The sequence below is a fragment of the Tiliqua scincoides genome, chromosome 1 (genome assembly GCF_035046505.1).
Source record: "Tiliqua scincoides isolate rTilSci1 chromosome 1, rTilSci1.hap2, whole genome shotgun sequence".
Classification (NCBI taxonomy): domain Eukaryota; kingdom Metazoa; phylum Chordata; class Lepidosauria; order Squamata; family Scincidae; genus Tiliqua; species Tiliqua scincoides.
The window spans coordinates 79,108,052-79,133,087 of record NC_089821.1 but is presented as its reverse complement, the minus strand read 5'-3'; the positions used below and the strand labels follow the sequence as shown (position 1 = coordinate 79,133,087).

General features: G+C 39.4%; 1 protein-coding gene across 1 annotated transcript in view; it reads right to left on the bottom strand.

Annotated features, from left to right (window-relative positions):
• Window positions 1-384: 384 nt before the first annotated feature.
• SLC49A4 (solute carrier family 49 member 4) overlaps window positions 385-25,036 on the bottom strand; it is an 84,906-nt gene continuing 60,254 nt past the window's right edge. The window contains exons 8-9 of the mRNA XM_066611770.1: window positions 11,773-11,955; window positions 385-9,460 (exon numbers count right to left, since the gene is read on the bottom strand). Of these exons, the coding sequence (XP_066467867.1) occupies window positions 9,345-9,460; window positions 11,773-11,955 (299 nt within the window). The 3' untranslated portion in view covers window positions 385-9,344. The remainder of the gene's footprint in view (window positions 9,461-11,772; window positions 11,956-25,036) is intronic.

Here is a 25,036-nt window from a genome sequence, read left to right as displayed (position 1 = left end):
CCAGATTTTGATTCTCCAATCAAGAAATCAAACTTTAAGAGAAGACTTTAACTGGGTCCAGTTTTATCACATATAAAATACTTATTAAGTACTGTGAATGGTAGCTGGGAATTAATAGTAGCATCACCAGTTTCATGTTGAAATAACTGCAGATTTTTTCCCTTTGTTGGTGTGTCTTCACTATTTGCAGGGTGACCTAGAAGCTGACCTTTTTTTGGATCTGCTCACTTACAAGCTTACCATTCATACAAAGACGTCACCATTATTCTGCAGAGCAACCATCAATGCACCCCAATAGATCCACCGTCAAATATCTCATGAAACGATGTCTTACCAAACTCTAAGCTATTACTTGCCTCTCGACAGAAGAGATTGGTCAGAAGCCATGATTAATCTTTTTAATGTGTATCAGGTACTACACAAAAGTAAAACGCAATTCTTAAAAGAAGATTCTGGTTTCAAGAGAACTACAAAGTGATAGGTGACATTTACATTTCCAGGTGTTTTAAACACAGTGGTTTTAAATAATTTTTATTAAAAAATAAAAGACACAACAGGCACAATCCATGAGAAACCTGTCCCGTTGGAGCTTAATAAAAATTGAATGAAAGTCGAGTGTAACCAGGAGCCCAATTCATTTCAAATGAGGTGTTCACAGAACAAGTTTCTGACAGACCATCCCCCATGCCAGCATATTACTTACAAAAGTAGAACTTGCCCTAAAATAAAAATCCATCTTTTTAAAGTTTTTACAAAATTACAAAAAAGTAAAATGTTTTACAAACTCTAATGAAATTGAACTTTTTTACTTTTCTTTTTTTTTTTTTTACAATTTCAGGTTCAATTTACAAAACATTTTGGCTGCAACCAAGGAGGAACAGGGTTTTTCAACATGTTCGGCAACCACTAGGCCTCGATAAAACCAATTCTTTCATGTAATTAAAACATCAAAATTTCTAACATAGAAAACATCTCTCTCTTTATGGACATGGCCCATAGCAGAACATGCAGAATTCTGACAAATGAACACCTGCTTGCTTATAAGGAGCTATACTCAAAGGAAATTGCAGAAATGAGAAATAGTGGTTAGAAAATTTAGAAGAACTAAATTCTACATCAGTAATGGAAGAATTTTTTTGTTAACATTCACCAAAGCAGAGCCAACAAAAAGAGAAGAAGCATTTTGCTGGTGTTCTACGGAACAAAATGGATACAGGAAACTTAACAAGCCACCGTGACTCAAGGCAGCAAGCATAAACATTGTAATATGACATAGTTTATTAAAAATATTTTCATTAGCTAATCGATCCTAATCTTTCAGAGCAAGGAGCTATGTGATTTCCGAAGGGGAGAAAAAGTGTGAAATCTCAAGTTGAACAAGCAAATTTTGGGCTCGGGGTGACACGGGACAACAATGAACCACTAGAAAACTTGAGACTTGCAGCAATTCTTTCAGAGATGAGATAATCATTAGTACTAGTCAGGACAATTTGCATTCTGGATTCCTATTATTATTATTTCTAACAGTATTTATATACCTTTTCCTATATAACTTTTTAACTAAAAGTTCACAAAGCGGTTTACAGAGGAAAAAAATCAAAAAATTAATGGCTCCTACCTGCAAGGTACTGTGAAATTTCATTTTCCTTCCTAAAAATCTGAGTCTACTAGTCTTCACTGCACTGGAAAAATTTTGGAAGGATAAAAAGGACTCTGATAAATGTTAGGAACCAAAAAACCCAGGGCCATGAGTGTGCCACAGTTCAATAGGAACAATTAACGTGGCATTGGTCACCAAATTAAACCCCTTTAAATCTCCAGTTTCTTTAAAGAACGCTTTTTGGCCATTATGGCTGTGAATATATGATTTAAAATGTGTAGACAAAGCCAGCTGGATCTCAAGAACATAAGAATTGCAGTGGTCAGGTCTTCAGTGTCTCCTGATAAGCTATTGACTCTATTAGGATGCCCTAATAGAGGATCCATACTCCCAACTCATTAATGACATCACATTTTTTGGTCCAAAACACCACAGTTTGTTGGAACGTGCATGAAAGACAAGCTCAAGCACTCTCCCATAATTTGTCTGGCTTCACAAAATACTTTGTTCATTAAACCACAATTTGTCGTCGTATCTGAAATGAGAAGTTTGTGTTTCACCTATTCCTACACAGTAATATTGTAAACCTCATTCTTAAGCCAACCAGCCATGGTTTCTTGGAAAGTGAAGTCCTAGGACCGCTGGGGAAATCTCTAATTTATTTCCACGAGGCCAAATAAATATTTAATTTTTACTATAGCAGAGAAAAAAAGACAATAAAACCTTGCTTATTAGGTATCATATCACCTGGGTGCTTGGATAACAATGGTTTGATTGGGTAGAGTTCATCAAGAATCTCTCCTGTACAAGCTCATCTGAAATACTATGTGTTCTTGTGCTCTCATTAATTTTAATGGGCCTTGCAAAGAAGAACTTTTCTATACATTTACTGTACACACAGCCAACAATGCCACTTTCACTGTAATGCTGGGAAATAACTGCAGCCTAGAATAAAGGCACAAGTAAGCTCAGTATATACTCACAAACCTCTTCCCCCATTTTGTTGCCCCCCCAGCTTGAAAAGTTTATATTACCCAGTATAAAAACCCCTACTAACTGGGCAAATAGGCACTTTTTCAAGTGATGTTCATCTTATATTTAGCAGGGGGAGAGCAACTTCACCCCAACACAGCATTTTTTCTAGTGACAGTTTGAGGGTGTTCAGCATCTTTTTCAATGGTGACCCTTTTTGAGCCAGGAAAACTAATTATTTGATTTTCTCTCTAAACAACTTAGTGAACTTTTTGTTGAAAAGCAGTATACTTACTACTTAACATAATTACATGGTAGATTAATGGTTAAATCACATCTGCTGCTATCAAAGCCTTTTCTAGGTTAACGAACAAATGAATGATGTATATTCATTCTTCTTAATATCTATATTTGCTTTCTGCTTTATTCTCTCTCTCCTCGCTCCCCCCCCCAGCTCATTTGGATTATGCATTCAATCTTAAGACCGTCTAAACCAGGGGTGTCAAACGTGTTTCACACCAAGGGCCGAATGGCATTCATGATGCCTGCTGAGGGCCTGAAGCGATGTCGTTAGGCAGGAAGTGATGTCATTAAACAACTTATAACCAAAAATAAGTACTTTTTTCACTTAGGAATTCATTAACTACAAATAACAGAAGATGAAACATGCAAATCTTCATCGTACTTCAAGATTTGGGAGAGCCCAATTTTTGTGGGGGCTACCCTTTTAGCAGTAACACCTCAGCACTGCTCAGCAGCTGAGAGCCTGAGGGCCGGATAAAAAGCTTCCGCAGGCCGCATCCGGCCCCCAGGCCTTATGTTTGACACCCCTGATCTGAACATTCCCCACGGATTCAACAGCACATACAACTATATAAGAGATCTTCAGGTTATGCCAATATGTAGTATCTATTCTGTGATACAGGTCCAGTCTATTTATACGCAGATTTTTTATACACTGATTTGACTCACAGGAATGGCCCCTGCAGATGAGAAGGAATGTGCTGATCCCTGGAGAAGGGGAAAAAATGCATCCCTTTAAAATCAGTTTTAAAAACTGAACAGTCCTTTAACAACAGCCTCCTTGAGGGCAGCAGGCTAACAATCCATCAATCCTCCTCTCTCCTAAGGATCCCTCCCTTCCCCCAGCATTTGAAAGAAAGGTGATCATTTTGCATTGGTGAAGGGAGAGGCTGAGTGAAGTGCTGATGGATTGTCTTCTTAATGACTCTTATCTTAGAGTCAAAAGGTCAGCAAGGCTGTTTTTCAATCACTGGAGCAAAGAAACTTTGTTTTTTAAATTGATTTGCGTTTTTTTATCCACATGAGTACTTAGACACGCAAATAATTAGTCTCAACCTGTATATTTTGCTAGCTGACCAAACATTGTGCAGAAACTCATGTCTGCATTACATTACAAATGGAAAACAGATTATGACCTCCCTTGTCCTGGAAAGCAATTAATACACTTATGCCTCAAGTGATTTTATAACTCACTCATCATGTCTTCAGACAATGAAGCAAAGTTTGAAGATGACAGGCCAAAGCATAAGCGTGAGAAATGAATCAGCAAATACTATTCATGTTTTGTAGTTCTCACCCACCAGGTTAAGGATACCTTTTTCAGAATACAGATACAAAAGAAGCACTACAACCAAGGTTATTGTGTTGCCTTCAAACCTCTCTCTAATTACCAAGGTGTTTAACTTGCATGGCATCTGATAAACCTAATCTTCTACTACATTATTATTATTATTATTTTTAATTAGTATTAAAGTGCCAAGAGGAATAAGGCAAAATCTTCACCTTTATTTCCACCAACCAGACTATATACAAAAGAAGAACCAAACCAAAACTAAGCAGATTTACAGCCTGATCCTGAGCCTGATCAGTGCCACTTGCTCCTACACTGCCCGGGCAACAGCAGTCATGAAAGTACCATAAGGCACTTCAACACTGCCAGTGATCCCACAACGCAGGTGGACAGGCCCATGCCAGTCAGGATTGGATCTCTGCACTGCTCGGATGCCTGCCCAGGAGGAGCACGGAGTCGTAAGGTATTGCTTAACAATACCTTAACCATGCCCTAGTTGTTTAGACTGCCTTTTGCTAAAGTCCCAACAACAAACCAACTGATCAACCCACAGATCACAAAAAGGCAGTCTTAAGACTTTCTCTAGTTTAAGTTCACTTAAATACCATAACATTCATTAATCAAACATTAACAAAACTGGCCTGAAATTGGTCAGGAGGACATCAGTGTTACCTGTAAAGGCTCTGTGCCAGTGCATGAACCCCCTAACACCTGCACAACATCACGACATCACGACATCACCTCTGGTCATTTGGTGATGACACCTTCACATTATCACCAAACACCTGAGTTGCCAAGCTCCACACTGCATGGATCTCAGCACAAAGGTGATGCAGCCAAGTGGCTGTGTGGCTTAGAGGGAACACTGGAGAACATAATCATATACAAATCTAATGTTATGTGGTGAGAAGCATTACTCATGCAAAACCACAACATTTTGATGGGAAGTAAGTTCACAAAAACTCATATAAATGGCATAGCTTTTTATCCTCTCTCTCTCTCTCTCTCTCTCTCTCTCTCTCTCTCTCTCTCTCTCTCTCACTCACTCACTCACTCACTCACTCACTCACTCACTCACTCACTCACTCACTCACTCACTCACTCACTCACTCACTCACAGCAGTTTTTCTTTAAGTTTGGGGTGGAAGCTGATGTGAGCCCAACATTTTCAGGGGCAAATGTTCTCATTGTGAAGGCTTTTTGCAAAATTAAACCTAAAAGCCAAGAATATTCGTGAAGGAGTCGTCCCTTTTTTAATGGTATGTGACTGCATTTGGAGAAAATGTTATAGATCTACACTTTTAACAGGCTACTATGAATATGCTTTTAACAATGATAGTCAATGGGACTTATTCCTAGGTAAGTGTAAGTAAGATTGCAGCCTAGGTTTATAAAGATTTTTCCTGCTTGATGATGTCACTTCCAGTCATGACAGCACTTCCGCTGGATCCCCAAAGATTTGCATTCTAAAAAGTGGGTCCCAGTGCTAAAAGTTTGAGAACCAGCACTAACTAATAACATGAAATTCTTAGATAGTTCTAGTGTACTAGAAAATGTATCAACCCATTAAAAGTGCATAAGGATTCCCTACTATAACAAGATCCTTTCCCTGAAACCTGCAGTTAGAAATACCTTAAAGGTGAAAACAAATGTTTATTAGGAAAATTCTTATTATGAGATGACCCAAGCTTCTGATGTGCAAACAGTACAACAGCTGGGAACCAAATGTGCATGATACGGAAGTTCAGTGCAGATCCAACTGGAACCAGGACGTACTACTTGAAATTGCTAACCTTCCAAATCTCAGTTGTAGTTCTGAAGAGACAAAGGAATTGGGCACTGGAAAGGTACTAAGTGAGTAACGGTTATTTTTTCTTACAGCCCAACGAGGGGATTGCACCGTGAACAGCCACATGTACCCTTTCTGAGACAAATCTATAGCAAAATTAGGAGATACAGGTCTAAGAGCCATACTGAACCAGACAAAAGGTCTATCTAATTTTAGCATCCTGCCTCTTGCAGTGGTCAATCAGATGCTGACAATCAGGGTTTGAAGGTGAGGCCTCTCCCACTGTTGTTCCTTAGCAACCAGGGATCAGAGAAGTGAAGGTGCCTTGTTGCCTTCATGACTAACAGCCTGCTTATGCAGGAGCGCTGAGTGGGACCACCTGCTTTATGCAGAACACTGTACAGAACATACAGTCAGGCTCTTGAGAGTTTCAACTAAAATTAGCATTACTTTATCCTGCCAGCTAAAATTCTTATATTTTGTATTGAAAAGATAGTGCGGAGGAAAAGGCGTTAATCTTTCACATGCTCTTAAGGCTCAGTCCATCAACCACTATATCCTATTATTTACTACAGTTTCAAGATGGCACCAGTAACAAGAAACTCAAAAAACTGAGTGATAATTCTATTTAAGCTCATAAGCGAGTTAATGTTTAGGTAGTATTTCACCAATCTGAAGAAAATATCAATGGTTAGCCAGAAAAAAGCTCTGCATCAGCAGTGTCACTTAATTCCAGAGTTATAGCAGTTAGAAGAATAAAGAGCAAAAGAACAGAATCCCTTGAAAGGGTAAAATTCAGAGTTCTCAATTCAGAAGCAGAATATTATATGCCAAATGTCCCTGGATAAAATGGTCGTCACCCAAAACAAAACACTGTATGACCCCTAATGCTCAGCAGAGTTGTATATACTTCATCCCCTGCAGAGACTACGTTTCTAATCAACAATGGCATTAATATGTCATCAAAAAAATTCTGTCTCTGTATCTAACAGAGCAGCAATATTCTATACAGGGAGGACAATAAAAACCTTGTTATGTACATACACGTTTGTACAGTTATAACAAGTGAAGAGAACACAGCACTGAAATACAATTAATCAATATTGAAACAGAGCTCTAAGAAAGCAAATTAAAGTGACTTGAAATCTTGGTGTTTCCAAGGGAACCCAAGTGTCTATAATTTAGTAAACATGGACTGACAATTCCCACTCTCCAAATTACACACTGATCAAGATGCCTTGCATTTGGCAAGGTACTACTTGCCTCAGATTTGTTGCAAGGACCAGGCCCAGGTGAATTTTGTCAAGGTGGAACCGCTTTCCGATATGAAGAACATCCCTTGTGATATCCTATGCAGGTGCTGTACAACTGGTATTGCACTTCCCAGGTTATGCCAACGTTTGGAGGTTACAGACACAAGACTAGCCAATGGATTTATTTCTTAATTTTATCACCAACAGCTCCTGAAAAGTGCTACAGTTAAATTCACTGCTGTTGTCTTTAAACCCTCATTACAGGCACTCTTTAAATTGTAAACGAATCTGAACACAGGCATGATACTTGGGGGCGGGGAGTTTGCATTGTTTGGGTGGGAAGAGGTAAAACAAGGAATTCTCAGAAGAGAATAGTACTAACTGAAGATAAGAGTATGGTAGTGACCCATAATGTCATTTGTACATACTAGGACTTCCTATTCCTTGACAACTTAGATGTTGTTTTATTTCTTACACTATGGCAATTAAATAGTATTTTGGACATAATTGCTGAAATTATAGCACCAATTGCCATGTCAAGCAATTAAAATTGCCATCTTTAAGTGTGTCAGGAATAGAAAAATCAGAAGGATTTTAAGGGTATTTACAAAGCAAACAGACCACAGTCTTCTATCAAAATGGCTTCACTAAAAAATAGAATGTAGTGTACAAAGAGCATGCTAAGACATACACAAGAATTCAATATTTAAACATGGTTACGCGTTTTAAAATTCTATGTTAAAAGAATTCTCGTCTATGATTCAGATTTTGGATAGATGAATCACTTATGCTGAGAGGGTAGCAACCTGACACAGTCACAAGGTGGTGACAAGCAGAAGCCATCTTTCTGACCCACCCCTGCATTCCTCAGGCTCTGAACAACAACTCCTGAAGGTTGGGGGACCATTGGCAACAGCATGAGATGCGATGTGAGGTGAGGTAAGGGAGGTAGAATATGGGGGGGGGCCTATCCACAGATCCCGTATCTACACATTCAGTTATTCATGGATTGGGTCCGTGGGGCTCATCCTGGGCTTGTCTGGGTCTTCTAATGCATTACAGGCATTAAAAACTACACTTCCAGTTTTACAAAAAACTGTAAGTTATTATTATTTTTGCCTCTAGGGCTCAGTCTGAACTCAGCAGAGGCTGTGGATGGATGTCTGCAGCCTCTGTTAGGCTCGGAGGACTCTTTGGCGGCAAAGGAAGCAGAGCTCCCCTCGCTTCCGGAGGATGGCAGGGGAGATGTTCACCCATATCCATGGTTTCTCTTAACCACGGGTGGTTCTGGAACAGAACCTCTGCGGATACGGGGGTACACCTGTAATTGAAAGCCGAGGTGCACTTTCCTCACAGTTCCGCTTCTAGCTTCCAATTTTTCCCCTTCCCCCATCTACCATGCTACTGCCAAGGGTCCCCTGACCTTCAGCAATAGATCTGGGAAGGCTTCAGCAGGAAGGAAGGGGTTGGGAGGGAGCTGCCACTCATGCAATTGTGCAAGTATATGTGAGGTTGCTACCCAACACTGGATACATTATTCAGTCTCAACAACTATGCTTAGAATCTTTGCCAGCACACCACAACTAGTTTTTTTTACTCCACAGCAACCATGAGGACCAGAATGTTAGTTTTGTAGAAAGCAAGAAAATCTGAGGATTAAGCAGAATTTCCATTTGATTCCTCATGCTGCTAATATTAATATTAAATTTAATATTAATATTAATCCTATATATAGGGTGCTTTCTTCACACCTAGAGAAATATTGCTTTTGTATTTGTATATTTCATGTAATTGGTTTGAATTGGCACAAGAATTTGTACATCCAGTTAAATAGCTTATTAAATAAAATATCACAGTTCTTAAACTAGAGTTTCTCCCTAACACGCAGCTGAGTGTTGTTTTTTTTTAAATAATCTAATTCCCATTCAAGTACAACACTTATTATAGTTATCTAGATAATAAAATACAAATCAGGAAGTGTACGTAAAAAAACCTCTCTTTGTAATCCAGTTAAAACGGCCATGTTAAAATGTTGCCACTTGCTAACCATGTCCTTTGAGCTGTGCAATTTCCAAAAAAACCATGCAGAGCACAGTTTAAAATTCTATCCTCTTCATGAGCTCTTGTTTTGTGCTATCAAACGGAGACAATGACATCAAGATAAAGTCTATCGTAGGATTCCCGGAAGCACAGGATGAGGAGAAGACTGAGCAAACAGGATCCTGGGAGGCACCAGTTGAACCAAGAGAATTCTGAGTAAAGGGGACAAGAGAACAAAGATTCACCTTAGATAACTATGTAACTTGCCCTATTGCACCATCATAAAGCCATAATTCTCAATTAGGCCAACACTGATGGGAGCCAAAGCAACCCTTCTGGCTTCAAGAAATCCTCCGTAAATAAATTTGCACTTTCACCAATAGATGTTTTCACCAATAGAAGTTGAAAACTCATTGTCTTCCCTACTTTGTGTCTTTAGTACAGTACTCAGGAATTAACACAGCAATTATTATTTACATGAAGCAAACAAAATTATACAACAAAAGGCTTTTATTTAAGCAACAAAATGCAAGGAGACAACGCATATTGAGAGAAGTGTATTATTCTATGATAAAGTTGAAGAAGATATTATTGCTGGATGCACTGGAATCGCCCTAACAGCTGGTGCTGCAGCATCAAAATCCTCTGGAACAGAGTAAGGCACCAGAGCCCCACAAGTTCCCAAATGAACTTTCCTCAACAATTTGAAAACTTTGATACCTTCATAGCCTTTATGAAGAAGGGGAATCAACCTGAAGGTTGCAGCAGACAGTAAGTACCAAGTGATACGTTTTCAAACCACCATGAAGGAGGCGACAGCAAAATAAAGTGTTAATGTTGAATAGGACACACAATCACAAGCACAAATGTTCAGTTCAACCCTATACATGTCTGTGAGGAGTGAGACCCACTGAACTCAGTTGGATATACAGCACTCCTAAGTGTGGATAGGGCCCACAGCCTTGGGTTTTATTTCAAAGTGATTTTCACGGCCATGAAGCAAAAACAGAATCTCTTTAGTGCAAGTAAACTTGCTTGAATGGCAGGTGCCACTCTCTCACCTAAAGAAAATGTTTCAATTTGCTTTGCAAGGATTTCGTCATCTCATCTGTAAACATTAGGTTTCAGATGCAATTCAGATCTGGGAACCTCTAAACATACTGAGTAATCACCTACACAGTGGAGATAGTGTAATGAAACTTCATGTCAGTCTTGACTCCTGAGATGACAATTATTTTCAATTCTATCTTTATAGCTTTGGGGCTGAAAACAAAAGGGAAGGGATTTACTACCCTGCTCTTACTAGACTGTACCAACAAATCATGTCATTCAAATGCAGAGGGCATCCATTATCAAATTACAAGGATAAAAACAGGAAGGAGCATCAACTCCAATCCTCCAATAATAGCTGTCATTACATGAAGGCTCAAACATGTTTAGGAGATTCCCTAATGAAATTTGGGGTGCTTAGTACCCCACATGCTGCAAATGGCTACTGGGAAGTGGGGGGGGGAGACATGTCCTTTGACCTCTGTGCACTTAGCTGTTAAGGATATATCCCCAATACAAATGAAGACACATTTTGGGTACAACTGGATTTGTTATGCCCCAGGACTTGAAAGGCTCCTCACTGAAGAGAATGAGGGCACTGGCAAGTCCACTACCAAGCAAGTCCACTACCTCTTCCATGATTAAAAGCAGCAGGGCTGGGGAAAGGGTTGTATTTTTCTCTTCACTTGTATTGCTTCTTATTGACAACAGATTGTACTGAAAACTAATGTTGGACATTTTCAAATAATATATTATTGTGGCATTTACTAAAAAGTTACATTCTTTTTTGGAGGGGGGATCATCAATGTGAAATGATGCCATACAACAGAAAACAAGCATCTCAGTCAAGGATATGCTAAAACAAACTGAAATAGCTAATGGTACCTAGTTTCAAGTTCACAATCACTAAAGTAATGCAGAATTCGCAGGTTAACCCCACACATTTTAGCATTTTCCCCTGAAACAGGGTACAGGAAATTATTCTGTCTTGTACCTTGCCCTGATTTTGAGCATGGCAAGGTGGTTAAAAAGACATCACTGGTAAGTAAAAACACATAGGTTTTTTCCTGCCCCCACAGGCAATCGGATTAGATCCTGAAGCATGAGATTGGATTAGTCTTATTGTTGTTTTAGCCTGCCTTGCTACAAATGTTATTAATGGTCATAACATTACGACGCTCTCTGCACAAACCCAGGCACAGTGTTTATCTCAAAGGCATCCTGCTGAGCTGACTTTGAAGCAAAGCTTCTACGTGAGGATTTCATTCTGTGACTGGCATGCATATAAAAGACTTACACTTAGGAAGCCTATTAGCCTATAAAGCTGTGAGGATTTATACACATCATTAGTAGAAACAGAAGACCTGCATGCAGTTCCTCTTCCCACAGAAACCAAAAATTGAGAGCCCCCCCCCCCCCGAGAGTGCATTGTTCTAGTAAGTTTACACTTAGCAAGCAGCTAAACGGTCCTTACCTTCATGGTAGAAAGTGAGAAAAAATAAAAGGACTCCCATGAACATGTTGCTTAGAAAGGTGACCACGCCACAGGTAATGCCTTCGGGAACAGGGTAGACCGTTTCCACAAAAAGTTCAAAGAATATGGGTACACTGCTGTTCAAGAAGACACCCAACAAAATGCAGGATGCATACAGTGTGGCTGCAACCAAAACAAAGGCACAAAGAAGTTAGACTAAGTATAATGTAGTCTACTATAATGGTGATAATGAAGACAAACATTAATGCTAAAGTTACACTTCAGACATTCACAATTTTGCAACATTTGATGCAGTCAGGCTTTCTCCAACAATACATTCATGTGCGGGACGTACTTGTTTACTTGAGGCAATGCAACATACTAATTTCAAATGCGTACTCATCTGCCCTTGATCCTAGTCCAGGACCTCATAGTTACCTAAAAGGATAGCTACTGATTGAAATCTTTGTCAGGAGACACGTCAGCTCGTCTTTGACTTTCTAGCATCCTGAGTAGCAGCTTCTTCCTTACCTTTGCAGCCATGTGCACGAGAAATAATTTTTCTGCTGAAGCCTGCCCTCTGATCTGGATAGCCCACCAGTAATAACAAGGCCTAAACACTAAACCTAAACACTGAACCTGCTCAAGAAACTCGCTAGAAACTCACTTTAGAAACTCACTTGAGCGTCATATGTAACCTGGCCCATTAATTTAAAATGCCAGCAAAACTCATTCATTTGGGATTTAGATACAAGTTTAGGGGCCCATAAAATTAACCTCAAAGAAAAGGTGAGTATTACAAGCCTCTAATTCTTCTCCATCTTGGATCAGAATCCAAGATGGAAAATTTCTGGTTTATCCTGCTCTCACTCAGCCAGCCCCCAAAACATCTCCTTACAGTTCAATTAAAATAATTACCAAGTTGACAATTCATTTCTGTAGGCTTTTTATCACATTGAAAATAATGCACATCCCAACCACCATGTCACACAGATTGCCCCCAAAATGGAATTACCACGTTATTGGGGGGGGGGGGTTAAGGTGAGGAGATGAGAAACAGGCAAAGAGATTGTGTGAAATGGGTCTAATTTAATTATTTCATACCCTTAAGCACGTCTCTCTGCTTTAAACCTGGCAATAAAGAATACGCTGCACTGTGGTTTTAGTGATCTAGTAAGTGTGAAATTTTAACTAGTTCCTTGTAGTGCAGCAAATTTTAAAATGACATTTTAAAGAAAACAAACTTCCTTCTCTTTGAATTTAGCACAAACAAAAGCTATTGTGCTTTAAACAGTCAATTACTGTGCTAAATTAGGAATGAAATATAAATTAACCTTTTTTTGCACTTTAACTCCAAAAGGTCAGAATTAATTCTGGCTTTCATATTGCAAGAAAAACAAACTATAAAGATTTTTGAAGTTCAAAGCCCACAAAATCCAGCACAGGTTGATACTATGATGATATTGCATTGGTACTGGTTCAACTCAAAGGGGAGGGGAGAACGGCCTTGGCCATAAACAAGGATCCCAAATGAACTAAAAGGGGAATTCATGATTACAGAATTGGAAGTACTAAAACTGAGCAATTTCTCAAGAGTATGTACCACACTTGTTTAAAAAAACCAAACACACACCTCTCTACTACATGAGACAAAAGACCTAGCCATGTGGATACTGGATCACCCAAGTTTGATATTAGAGTTAACAAAGTAATGATAATTTAAACCCGTTTTCTTCCTGAAGGCTAGTTGGACTCTGGGGTCCATTGTAGCTAGAAAGGTATTTGCTTGTGCTGCAGTAGTTTGGAAGTCTGTTGTGGGGCTGAGGAAGGAATGAAAGTAGAAATTCTTTGGCTTCTTACAAATAGTCTGGTCTCAGAGAAAACTGAATATCTTATACCCGTTCTAATGGGCTCTCAAGAGGCCCAGCAAATAGAAAGAATGATCTTTCCTAAGACATAAAAAAAGGCAGGAGGTCTGCTCTAGAGGGTAGAGCCTCCATTATCCCGAAGATAACATCAGAAGGTCGCCAGTTCAAGGACACCACCAGCTCCCTGATCTGCTGAGAATGGCGAGACCTTGAAGCAGCTGACAAACCAAGCTGAGTGATTCCACCTGCTCTTGGTGTGAGCAAGAAGCGTCTTGGCTGCCTCCATGTGAGAGATGGAGCTGCTTGTCAGCCTGCATGGGAGAACTGCAGGCTAGAAGTGAGACCAAACCAGGAAGATCCATTCTGAAATGTTGTTGGTTCTTGAAAGAGAAAACTTCCATGATTGTAAAAATCCCCTTGAGGGATTTAGAAACACCTGCCTAAGTAAACCGCCTTGAATAAAGTCAGAGGAGTAATCCGATGACCATACCTAGTTATTTCTTCTTCTTATTATTAAAACAGGACCTCTTCTGAGAAAGGCCCTAGTGTTGATTCATAAGTGTATTTCTAGGGTGGAAAAAATAGCACATGGTAGCTTTACTATATCTTTTCCATGTGGGAAACCTTTTATTTTAAACCACTCCGAAGGGAGTCAGGGAGAAGCACTTCAAAACTCTGTGATTTGGCAACTTTGAAGATTGTCACACTGTGGCAATTTCAGACACAGCATTCCTCACACAAAAATGAGATGAAGGAGGCATCATGAGCAAAGGCAGATATAATAGAGTCAATTCTCGTTATCTGCTGGGATTAGATTGCTGGAAAACCCAGCAGATACTGAATCATTGATCCTATGGGATCAGTGGGTTCAGGGAGAGAGGTGGCTAATGTGGTCAGGAACTCCAGCAGCGGATAGTGTTCAGAATGGGATGGATAGCTTCAGGATGGGTTCGCATGCAGCAAATAGCTTTAGCCTGGCCATGGATAACTTCAAAATGGCAACTGCAAATAGCTTCAGGATGGCTGTGGAGAGCTTCGGAATGGTTGCAGACACAGCAAATGGCTGCATATATCCGAAAACTGGCAGTGGATGGAGCCATATGAGTTACACTCTTGTTCCCTCGGATAAGCAAATCCCTTAATTATGGTTAAGGTAGAGAGATATGGATTTATGGTTTCTTTTCCTCCAGCTCTCTCCTCTCTGTCCCAAATTCTAGTTAACCATAAACCATAGTCAAATTGGTAGCCACGTAATTCTCAATCTGGTTGTGGTCTGTTAACTGCTATTAGGAGATGGGAAGTTTCACAGCTGCACAAACCCATGCATAGACGTTACCACCTCAGGAATAAACATATGCATCAGCCCAGAGATTAATGGCATCTTTTCCCTCCAGGGTATCTCAAGCTTTCTATGAAATCTAAGTATGCTAGAAAACATTCTCTTCTATATCTATGTTTGGAAGTGGAGGACTGAAAAATCTCCCATTTGCTGATATATGAGTCATGAAAAATAGATAGCAAAGGCTTAGGAGATAAGGCACAAATAGCTATTTATCAGATCATTTATGTGATAGGATTATTTTCCAAAGGAGAGAGGCACATTTCTTTATAGAAGAGTGTGTGTCTAGAGACAAAAAAACCAGAGAAGATTGCTAGGAAGATGATATAAATGGCATGGGTTTGAAATAGGACAGACTATGTTACCCTTTATGACAGGTTGTTTTGGGGATGGTGGGGTGGGCTGGTAACAAGTCAAAAATAAACCAGGAGTTTACAAAGCATTTTTTCTTTCCTTGTAAGTTCTCCAATTACAGCATCAGAATAAAAGAAGCAGAGAAATCACTCCAAGTTAAGTTCAACACAGTTCAGGGAAAGTTGGAAGGAAACTGTGTGTCAGAAAGTCAACAGGCTCTTCCAACTGAAGCCATATAAGCCAATCTATTGCCAAAACATCAATCGATTTTACAAGTCCCCCTCCTCATGATTTGAAGCTTAGCAAATACGTCCCACAGGCCTGTTTTTTTCCTATCAGTCACACTGGTATGAGTTGCAAGTGTTGTATAATCCCCCTTAAATAAAAAGCAATCATGGTTTCAGTTCTCTATTTTGTGGTTTGGTATTTGATTAAATTTCAGTGCTAGAAGCAATAAATAGAAGTAGGTAGGTGAGAATCACTTCAGTATATATAAAGAAAAGAAAAAAAACACAAGATTTTCTAAGAAAATAATTTAAATGGATATGAAGATCAATAACTGGAATGACATTGCCCATCTTTTAGTATATTTATTTTTAAAAAACCATTTATATCCTGCCTTTATCTCACACAAAAGAGAACCAAAGTGGTGAACCACAAAAGAAAAATACAATAACAACATTATTTTATACTCATAGAGGATTGACTTTCATTGCTGCACAAATAGAAGTTTGCAGTTCCACAGAACTCATACTGAGGCAGAACACAACAGGTTCCATTATTGGATCAGAATTTGTATGAAACTGAAAAATCTCTGTAACAGCAGTTTGCACAGAAAGCTTTATCACCCTAAATTTGAATTTGAATTTCATTTCCTTGTCTGAAGACATATCAGTAATTTGCGTATTAATGTAATTAATTAATTAATTAAGGTAATTAATGTAACTCATTAGAACTTTATTAATAATGCAATTGATAGACACATCAACACATGATATTTGTACAACAGGCAGTGGCGTAGCTAATGATCGTGTAGCCCAGTGCCAAGCTCAAAATGTTGCCCCGGAAGTGATGGCACAACCGGAAGTGACGTCATGCCCGAGCTTTTTTAAAGGTGAAAATTGGAGGGAAACCTGCCTCCTCCCCCCAGCAGCTTGCCACCCACTTGCTCTGCTGCCTCCCCCCAGTCAATGGCATAACTAAGGCATCTATCTGCTACCTGGGGTCAAAGAAGATTTGTAGCCCACCCGCCAGACAAAATCAAAATTAATTAAGTAAATAAATAAGTGTGCCCCTGATTGGTTCAAGACACTGTGCTGGAGTGAAGAGGGATGGTTATTCTCCCTCTGCTAAATATAAGAGGGGCACCACTTGGAAAATGTGCCTTTTTACACAGTTAGCAGGGGTAACTATATTATGATATATGGAGAAGTGAACTGACTCATATTATCACCTTATTGGTTTCATGCTGCAACATGATAATATGTCATTGACTCTCAGAACAATCAGTCTCACAGGTCAGTTTTGAGTTAAGAAAATCCACTTTTTGTTCCATAAGGCTTTTCATTTTCTAGTTAATCAGCCATATCTTCTGATAGAATACATATATTCCAATGCAGGTTGTTTCATTGCATTCAGCATTAAATTACCTTTCTAACGATGTATAACATGATGGTATTATTCATACATACCAAGATTTTCACAATTTTGGTCACTAGTGTCAAGTTCAGCTTGTTGCTCCCCTAAAGCTTGATGCCCGGTGCAACTGCTACCCCCTGCACCCCCTTAGCTACACCACTGACAACAGGTATGGTATGAAGATGTAGATATGCTACCCCAATCCCTCTACCACCTTCCCTTGCTAGTTTGAATTTCCTCCTCCTTCCACTTATTTGCTTAACTACAGTATAGCATTATACCTGCACCACAAACTATGGACAATGTTAGCTTGATTTCATCTTAATCATGATCTACTGCAGGCAATCGATCTCACAGGTAAGTCGAGGACACGTTTTTGAGTCAAAAATCAGGGAATTTCCTATGACCCTCGGATAAGTTGGTGAGTTAAACTTAGAGGGGTGTCTGACTATAATTTTGTCTGATTTTATCCACCAGATCCTGAAAATTAACCTACCAGTAATTGTTACCCAAGAACTGTACAGTCTCTAATTTATTAAAAATATAGTAAAAAATCATAAGACATATTTTTATTCATTTTAAAGTTTGTTCTTCACAACCTTTTTGTAAACACCATCAGAGTAAGTGCACTGTAAACAACATAAGAGTAGAACCATTAATCAAATCCTTCTTCAAGGTGCCTGGTGTGTTAAGCCAGAGGCTCTACATATAACTTATAACACATAACTGGGAGTGCGCAATTCAATTTACAGCGGAGAGATAAGCAACAAGGAGTGAGAGTGAGCAAGTGCAGCTATACATAGTTGCAACCCAATTTATTCAGAAGTGGACCCATTGCTTTCCATGGGTGCTGTTCTTAAGTAATGGTGCACTGAATTGTAGCCTTGTACTTTGTTTCAGATGGAAACCAGGATTATATCCTGGTGTTTTAAAAACCAAAGGTTTCTTGCTGCTTTCTCTTTGTTAAAGAGAACGAAGTTTGTTTCTCTCTCTTAAACAATGCAGTTTGCACAGCAAGCTATATCACCCATCTAATTTGAATTTCATTTCCTTGTCTGATGACATATCAGTAATTTTACTAATGTCTCAATGCATGAGAGCCTGGTTTTGGGAGTTTCCAGAACATTTATACAATTCTCGGTTCTTTGTCTGAAAATCTAGACTTCCTATTGGCTGAAAATCTGCATCATAGATAGGGCAAACTCCTAATAGGCTATAGATAACCTTAGAGAAACCTGATAGGTGTGTTTCAGGTTACAGGTTTCCATAAAAGGTAAAATTAGGAATTTAAACATACAGTGATGCCTCGCAAGACGAAATTAATTCGTTCCGTGAGTCGTTTCGTATTACAAAAATTTCATCTTGCGAAGCACGATTTAAAACAAACCAAAACAAAAGAAAAATGCAAAAAAATTTGTCTTGCGAAGCACGGCCATAGAAAAATTCGTCTTGCGAGTCACCAAAAAAAATCGCAAAACGCTTTCGTCTTGCAAGTTTTTCGTTGCGCGAGGCATTCGTCTTGCAAGGCATCACTGTATTGAATTACAAAGTTTCCAAAAACCAGTAGGGGGTGCTACAATACCATTTACCCAGTGTTGAACCTTATTCACATCTATCAATCCAATTAAAATTAATTTGACAGGTCTCCTCATTAAAAGTGATGATACAATGTGCTTTTGCCTGGTACCATTATATTATCGGCATACCTTTCCCCTGTGCCAATATCAACAATGAAAACCTCTGGAGCCTCTCTGCAAAACTAAAAGCTTCTTGTTTTTTCTTAAGTGTCTCTTAAGACTTTTTTAAAATCAAGCAACCTTTTGGTTCCTTAAGAACTACTTCTATGGCTAATATGTCCCCATAGGTGAATTACAATTTAGGGCAAAGACTATTTTGTCCTAGCTCTTGCCTATATGTGCCTTTTGCTCTGAAAGCATGAATTTACAATATAAGTTATAAGTAAATACAGGTAGAGTGAATGTCCTTGTTAAGACGTGTGTACTTCTACCAAGATGAAGCCTATCTCTTCATTGCCTGCCAAGATGAGGCCTATCTCTTCGTTGCCTAGCTTCGTTATCTCTTCCTACATTCCAGAGTGTTTACACTCTGTGGCCTAAACAGCTTCTGTGAGCAGCTTCTGTGAGACTAACAATTTTTCTTTTAGATGACGTCTTTTTACTTTTCTATGCTTTTGCTTTAGCAGTGTGGCTTTTAAGCTTTTTCACAAATGGTATATTACCCAGGTTGCTGTCACCCTGGTTATTCTGTCTATTCTGTCACCTTCCATCACCATGAGATGAAAAAGTTTGAAAATGCTGCAATGGTTATTCCAAATAGTCATTCCTCTAGTAGGAGGAAAGAGTTTTGTGTCAGTTCTTAAAACACAGTTATGGCAGGCAAAAGGAATATCAGAGTAGTTCTTAGGAGACAGAGGTAGGAAATTGAGGAAATCCTAGCAGCTCAATGAAACATATGTAACTGAGAAACATCTTGGTTTCTGCCTTTTCTATGATGTCCTTTTCTATGATGTCCCCATATTACAGGGCTGGTTTCCAGTATCATTTTGCCATATAGTTATCTCAGTTTAAAGTGCATCTCCCCCTCCTTGGAAGTGCTTGCACAAGAGACAGTTAGGAACTGGAGAAGCTTCTAAGTAATAACCTGAAAAACATCCAGGGCTGAAAGCACAACAAATTATCTTGTTTTAATTTTCCACATAGTGGTGGATAAAGGATAGCAAATAATCACTGAGAAACCCAACATAGTATAAAGAATAAGGCTTTGCAGTGTGCCCTTCACAGTAATTTCCAATGGCCAAAATCCCAGTATTAGTACTATACAGGTCCAGCCTTATTTTACACAAATTTTTTATACACGGATTTGACTCAACATGAGCTGCCACCGTAAATGAGAATGAATGTGCTGATCCCTGGAGAAGGGGAAAAATGCATCCCTTTAAAATCAGTTTTAAAAACTGAACAGTCCTTTAACAATAGCCTCCTTAATGAGAGGGGGGGGCAGCTGGCTAACAATCCATCAATGCTTCTCTCTTCAGGCGAACCCGCCCTTCCCCCTGAGCATGTGAAAGAAAGGTGATCACTTTGCATTGGTGAAGGGAGGGACTGAGTGAAGTGCCTTTGTAAGCGCTTGGAGGAGGACTGATTGATGGATTGTCTTCTTAATGACTCTTATCTTACATCAAAAAGGTCAACAAAACTGTTTTTAAATCACTGGAGCAAAGAGACTGTTTTTTAAATTGATTTGCTATAGTGCTATTTTTGCCATCCATGTGAGTGCCTGGAACAGAACCCATGCAAATAATGAGGCTCAACCTGTAATCTGTTTTCCATTTTAACTGACCATAGAAAATGCAATGTCAGATCCTACTGGCACTCAATAATATTTAATATTTTGGAATCCTGCTGTTTTAGCCTGGATGAAGATACACCATTGTAAAAGTGAGCAGGAAAGTAGAAAAGTTTAAACAATTTCTTTAAAAACCAGACAAGTGTAATTATACCATTCCAGGTTTTCCCATAACTAACTTATGGGATCACATACAAACCAAAAGCATTTCCTCCATGAGGTCTGTTCATCAGCTTAGTGAACTTGTATAAAAATATTTTTCTTAAAATTTCTATACACATTGATCAAATTCTTATCCACATGAAAAAATCATGAATGCTGCTTGCAGTTAGAGAACAAATTTCATTTGCTTGGTACGCACCACAAAAGCAAACAAAGATCAACAATGCAATCTTTGAAACACTTCCCCAAACATAAAACAAGATACAGTTAATGACAGAATGGAGCACATGTGAAATAAAAGATATGTCTAGGAAAAAGTTAATTATTCATCAAACTATGGATTAATACACTACCTCTAAGTCTCCAACAAGGCACCCAAGGTGTCTCACAACACAGTAAAAAACAGTTCTACAACAAAATATAGAATAAAAACAAATACTAATCAAAACATTGTAAATTAAAAAATAGAAAAAGTAGCAAGACAAGTATGCCAAAAATGGAGTGAAATTTAAATGACTATCTAGAAGTCAGCACAATTTTGGCTTGGCTGTTACCCTGCAGAGATGATTCATGGCTATCAGTCAATTCACATGACCTCAGGGAGCAAGACTGAGGTGCACATGTCAGCTTCCTGCCTATGGCCAGCTGACTGCAGCTGCTACCAGGTGAAAAATTTATTAATGTCTCCCCAAAAGGAAGGAATAACAAGGGAAGAATCACAGAAGAAGAAGACAACCTGTCTCCATCAGGATGCAACCAATTAGCTGAAGGGTAGCGTGACTGGAAGACATAAGAAGGTCCTAAAAAACTGCAGACAGCACTGTGAAAACCATAACTCTATAGCCAGTGGTAAGATACATAGCTGGCATAAGTTCAAGACAACCCGAAGGCCACCAGAAGGCCTATTAAGGGGTAATAGGTAACCCACCCAATACCAATAGGTAACCCACCTTCTGGTCACCCACCCCTTAGCATGCAACATGTGCTTCATTGGCATGGCTGTACGGGATATAGTGGCATACAGTGGTGGGTATTAGGTTTGGGCCCAGAATGCTTCAGATAGTCAGGAAGCACTGCCCTTGATCTGAACTGGTGCCATTTGCCCTCAATAATGTGAACACAGTATCAAATTGACTACACAGTTAATAGGATGACGCCACATTGATACTACGCTCCCTGAGTGACTAGGAACTCCACATGATGAAATCAGAAAGCATGATCTTCCGTTGGAACTGGTTTCGCTTGCCCTCAATGCTATTAGCATGTAGCTAACAAAATGGTTATATAGTACTGCAATTATGTCCCATTTATAACACAACTCTCAATTGGCTAAGACCACTCTGGAAAAGAGAAAGCATGCCAAACCAAGAAAAAAATGGGCAGGAGGTCTGGTCTAGAGGGTAGAGCCTCTGTTTGCCGGAAGATAACATCCGAAGGTCGCCAGTTCTAGGCCACCAGCACCGTGAATGGCGAGACCTTGAAGAAGCTGACAAGCCGAGCTGAGTTATTCCACCTGCTCTTTGGCGTGAGCGAAGAAGCAGCTGCCTTCCATGTGAGAGATGAAGGAGCTGCTTGTCAGCTTGCATGGGAGGAAGCTGGAGGCCAGAATGTGATACCGGATCAGAAAGATCGATCTGAAATGTTGTGGTTCTTGAAAGATAGAACCTTCCTTCAATTGTAAAAATCCCTATGGGGATTTAGAACAGCCTGCCTATGTAAACCGCCTTGAATTAAAGTCTGAGGAGAAATCTGACGACCAAGAAGGGCGGTATATAAATACCTGTATTGTTATTGTTATTATTATTTTAAAAATGGTACTCAAACAGCAGTAGATGGGGAAAACAATCAGAAATGAACAAGAATTAAATGAGATGATCAATCTCTCAATTAAGGAAGTCTTTGGAGAAAATATTTTCTCCTCCCTGAAAGTACTACTTCAGACTTGAAAATCAAAACAGGACAATATTCAGTGCAGCTTTAGAAATGACTATTTTGATCTTTCCTTGGCTAATTGGTACGCTTGACTGGAAGGGCAACTCAAGGTCTCATCTTGAACTATTCAAGTCTCTTCCCTTCTGGAAAAAAATGATCACCTACTAGCTGCTTAAAATAAGCACTGACAGATTCAGTAAATTGTTATGTTGCTATAATCCATGAAGTATTGGTAAAGCTGTATGTATAAGCAATAGTTTCACTGTTACAATCTCGTTGCACATATTTGCATGTTCTGGGCAGTGAAAGTGATGGATGTATGGGGATGGATAACCCACACTTACTTGTGATGCTCCTCTTACATTTAGTAGGGGAAGAGTAACTGTCCCTCTTCACCCTTGGCACAGTGTCTTTCCTAGTGACTGTTTGCTGGTGTTCATCTGCATCTTTTTAGACTGTGAGCCCTTTTGGGACAGGGAGACATTTAATTATTTGATTCTGTCTATAAGCTGCTTTGTGAACTTTTTTACTGAAAAAAGTTTATAAATATGGTTGTAATAATAATAATACACTCCAAACAAAAAATAAAGAGAAATCACTCAAGTATGTAGAAGGAGGCAGAGGAATCAGCACTGCAGGGGTGTTTTTATTTATAGAAGTTCTAACATACAGCTTTGGTTTATTTCTATCTATCTCATCCTTTCAGCTGGTCAGGCAAACAGCTGAAGTACAACTTCGAAACAGGTTTGGACGTTACTGCGTCACTCTTGGTCCCTTTACCATACTGCAGTGGTTCTTAAACTGGGGCATTGTGATGCCCCAGCCTGAGAGCCCTGACCTCTGCCCCCTTAAGAGGTGGGGAAAGGGAAGAGGTAGCAACGTGATCCCCAGGATCACTTTGCTAATGGGGAGGGAATTATTTATTGAAGGCTGCTGCAAGCTGCGGGAGTTGCAGGGAGTTCAAAGCAGCCCTGCGCAAGGCTCCCCAAGTCTCAGAAAGTAGGAAAAAAGTGATCGCAAACAACCTCCGGTTTGTGATCACAAAATCAGAAGTGGCTTCTGATAGTTTTTTCAACATTCTAGGACTTGGGGAGGCCTGCAGGGGGCTGTGCGGGACTCCCCACAACTCCTGCAGCTTGCAGCCGCACTCAGTAAGTAAAAACACTCCCTTCGCCCCCATTAGCAATGCAATCCTGACGATCACATTGCTGCTTTCGCCCCCTTCCTCTGCAAAGACTTACCACAGGAGTTATACTCCAGAGAAGTTTGAGAATCTCTAGTATACAGCATTATCATTCATGGGTATCCATTTATTGGAGTGCTTAGAATCACTTAATGAACTTCAAACTGCCTTGCAAGTGTAAAATATTCAACCGTAATTACTAAGAAAGATACTTGGACACACTGACAAACTGTTTTTGTCGTACACAGCTAATGCCCCCTGTGACCTCTGATGTCAATGCAGAACTGCTTGGGCATTAATGCTGCAACAGCCCAGACTTCTTAAGTAGCTATCTCACATTCCCTCCCTAAGGCCTAAGTGTCATTGAGCACTGCCCTCCATTTGAACTTCCATACTTCATTTCAGGTACACACTACACCCTGAAACTTTTAATTAACACAGAAAAAGAATAAGTTCACCAAATCCATTTAAATGTGCCATTTCTCCCAATTACTTAGGAGCACAGAGGTCATCATTATATTGCATCCCTACATTCAGGAATAAAGACAGAATGAAGCCCTATAAATTAGCACCTCAATAGTGGCTTGCATTCATCTTTAAAAGCTTATTTCATGTGAATGCAAGACTAAAGCATAAATTATTACCCACAGGTAGTATTAATTGGCAAGTAAACAATCCCAAAATAATTACAGACCTGCTATAGAAAGGCACATGGAAATGAAAGTACAGCGATTGATATAAAGAAAGGTGCTGTAATAGATATAACGTTAACAAAGTACGTATGCTAAATACTGAGCACAGATAGTCTGCCAGTATACATTTGTGTTGTCTCCATAATGTGCTCAAATAACCTGACAAAGGCAGAAATCCCAACAGGCCAGTTATTTAAAAAAAAAGAAAAAAAAGTCCAGCAGATTGCTCAAATACAAGGTCTAAGGGTCACAGTCAAATTCTGCAGGGAAGTTGAAGTTTTACACAGGTACTTCATAACACGGTGCCCTAAGAGACTGTCTCCTCTAAAGGTAACAATATTCTATTAACAAAAGTGCTTCAGGAAAAGACACTGAACCTAAAAGAAGAATCTGACCTTTAGCAACTTATCAAGACTAATGTATTCTGCTTCAGAAGACTTCATGCCAAGTACTAAAATATGTACTGGCATATAAGAATGAGATAAGAAGAGACTTTTAAATGTGAGGATTTATTGCACCAGAGTGCCACACTGATGTTAGCGGTGAACTCAAGACACTGACATCGAAGGCTGCAAGGCGGTGCAAAGGCTGCTTACTGTGTCAGAGAAGATCATCCCTCACTCCTTTTTGGCAGGTTTCCTAGTCTGCTTTTCCAACAACTCTACAGACAATGACAACTTATTAAACATACAAGTACTAGCCTAAGAAATAAAGTTGTTCTTTACAATGG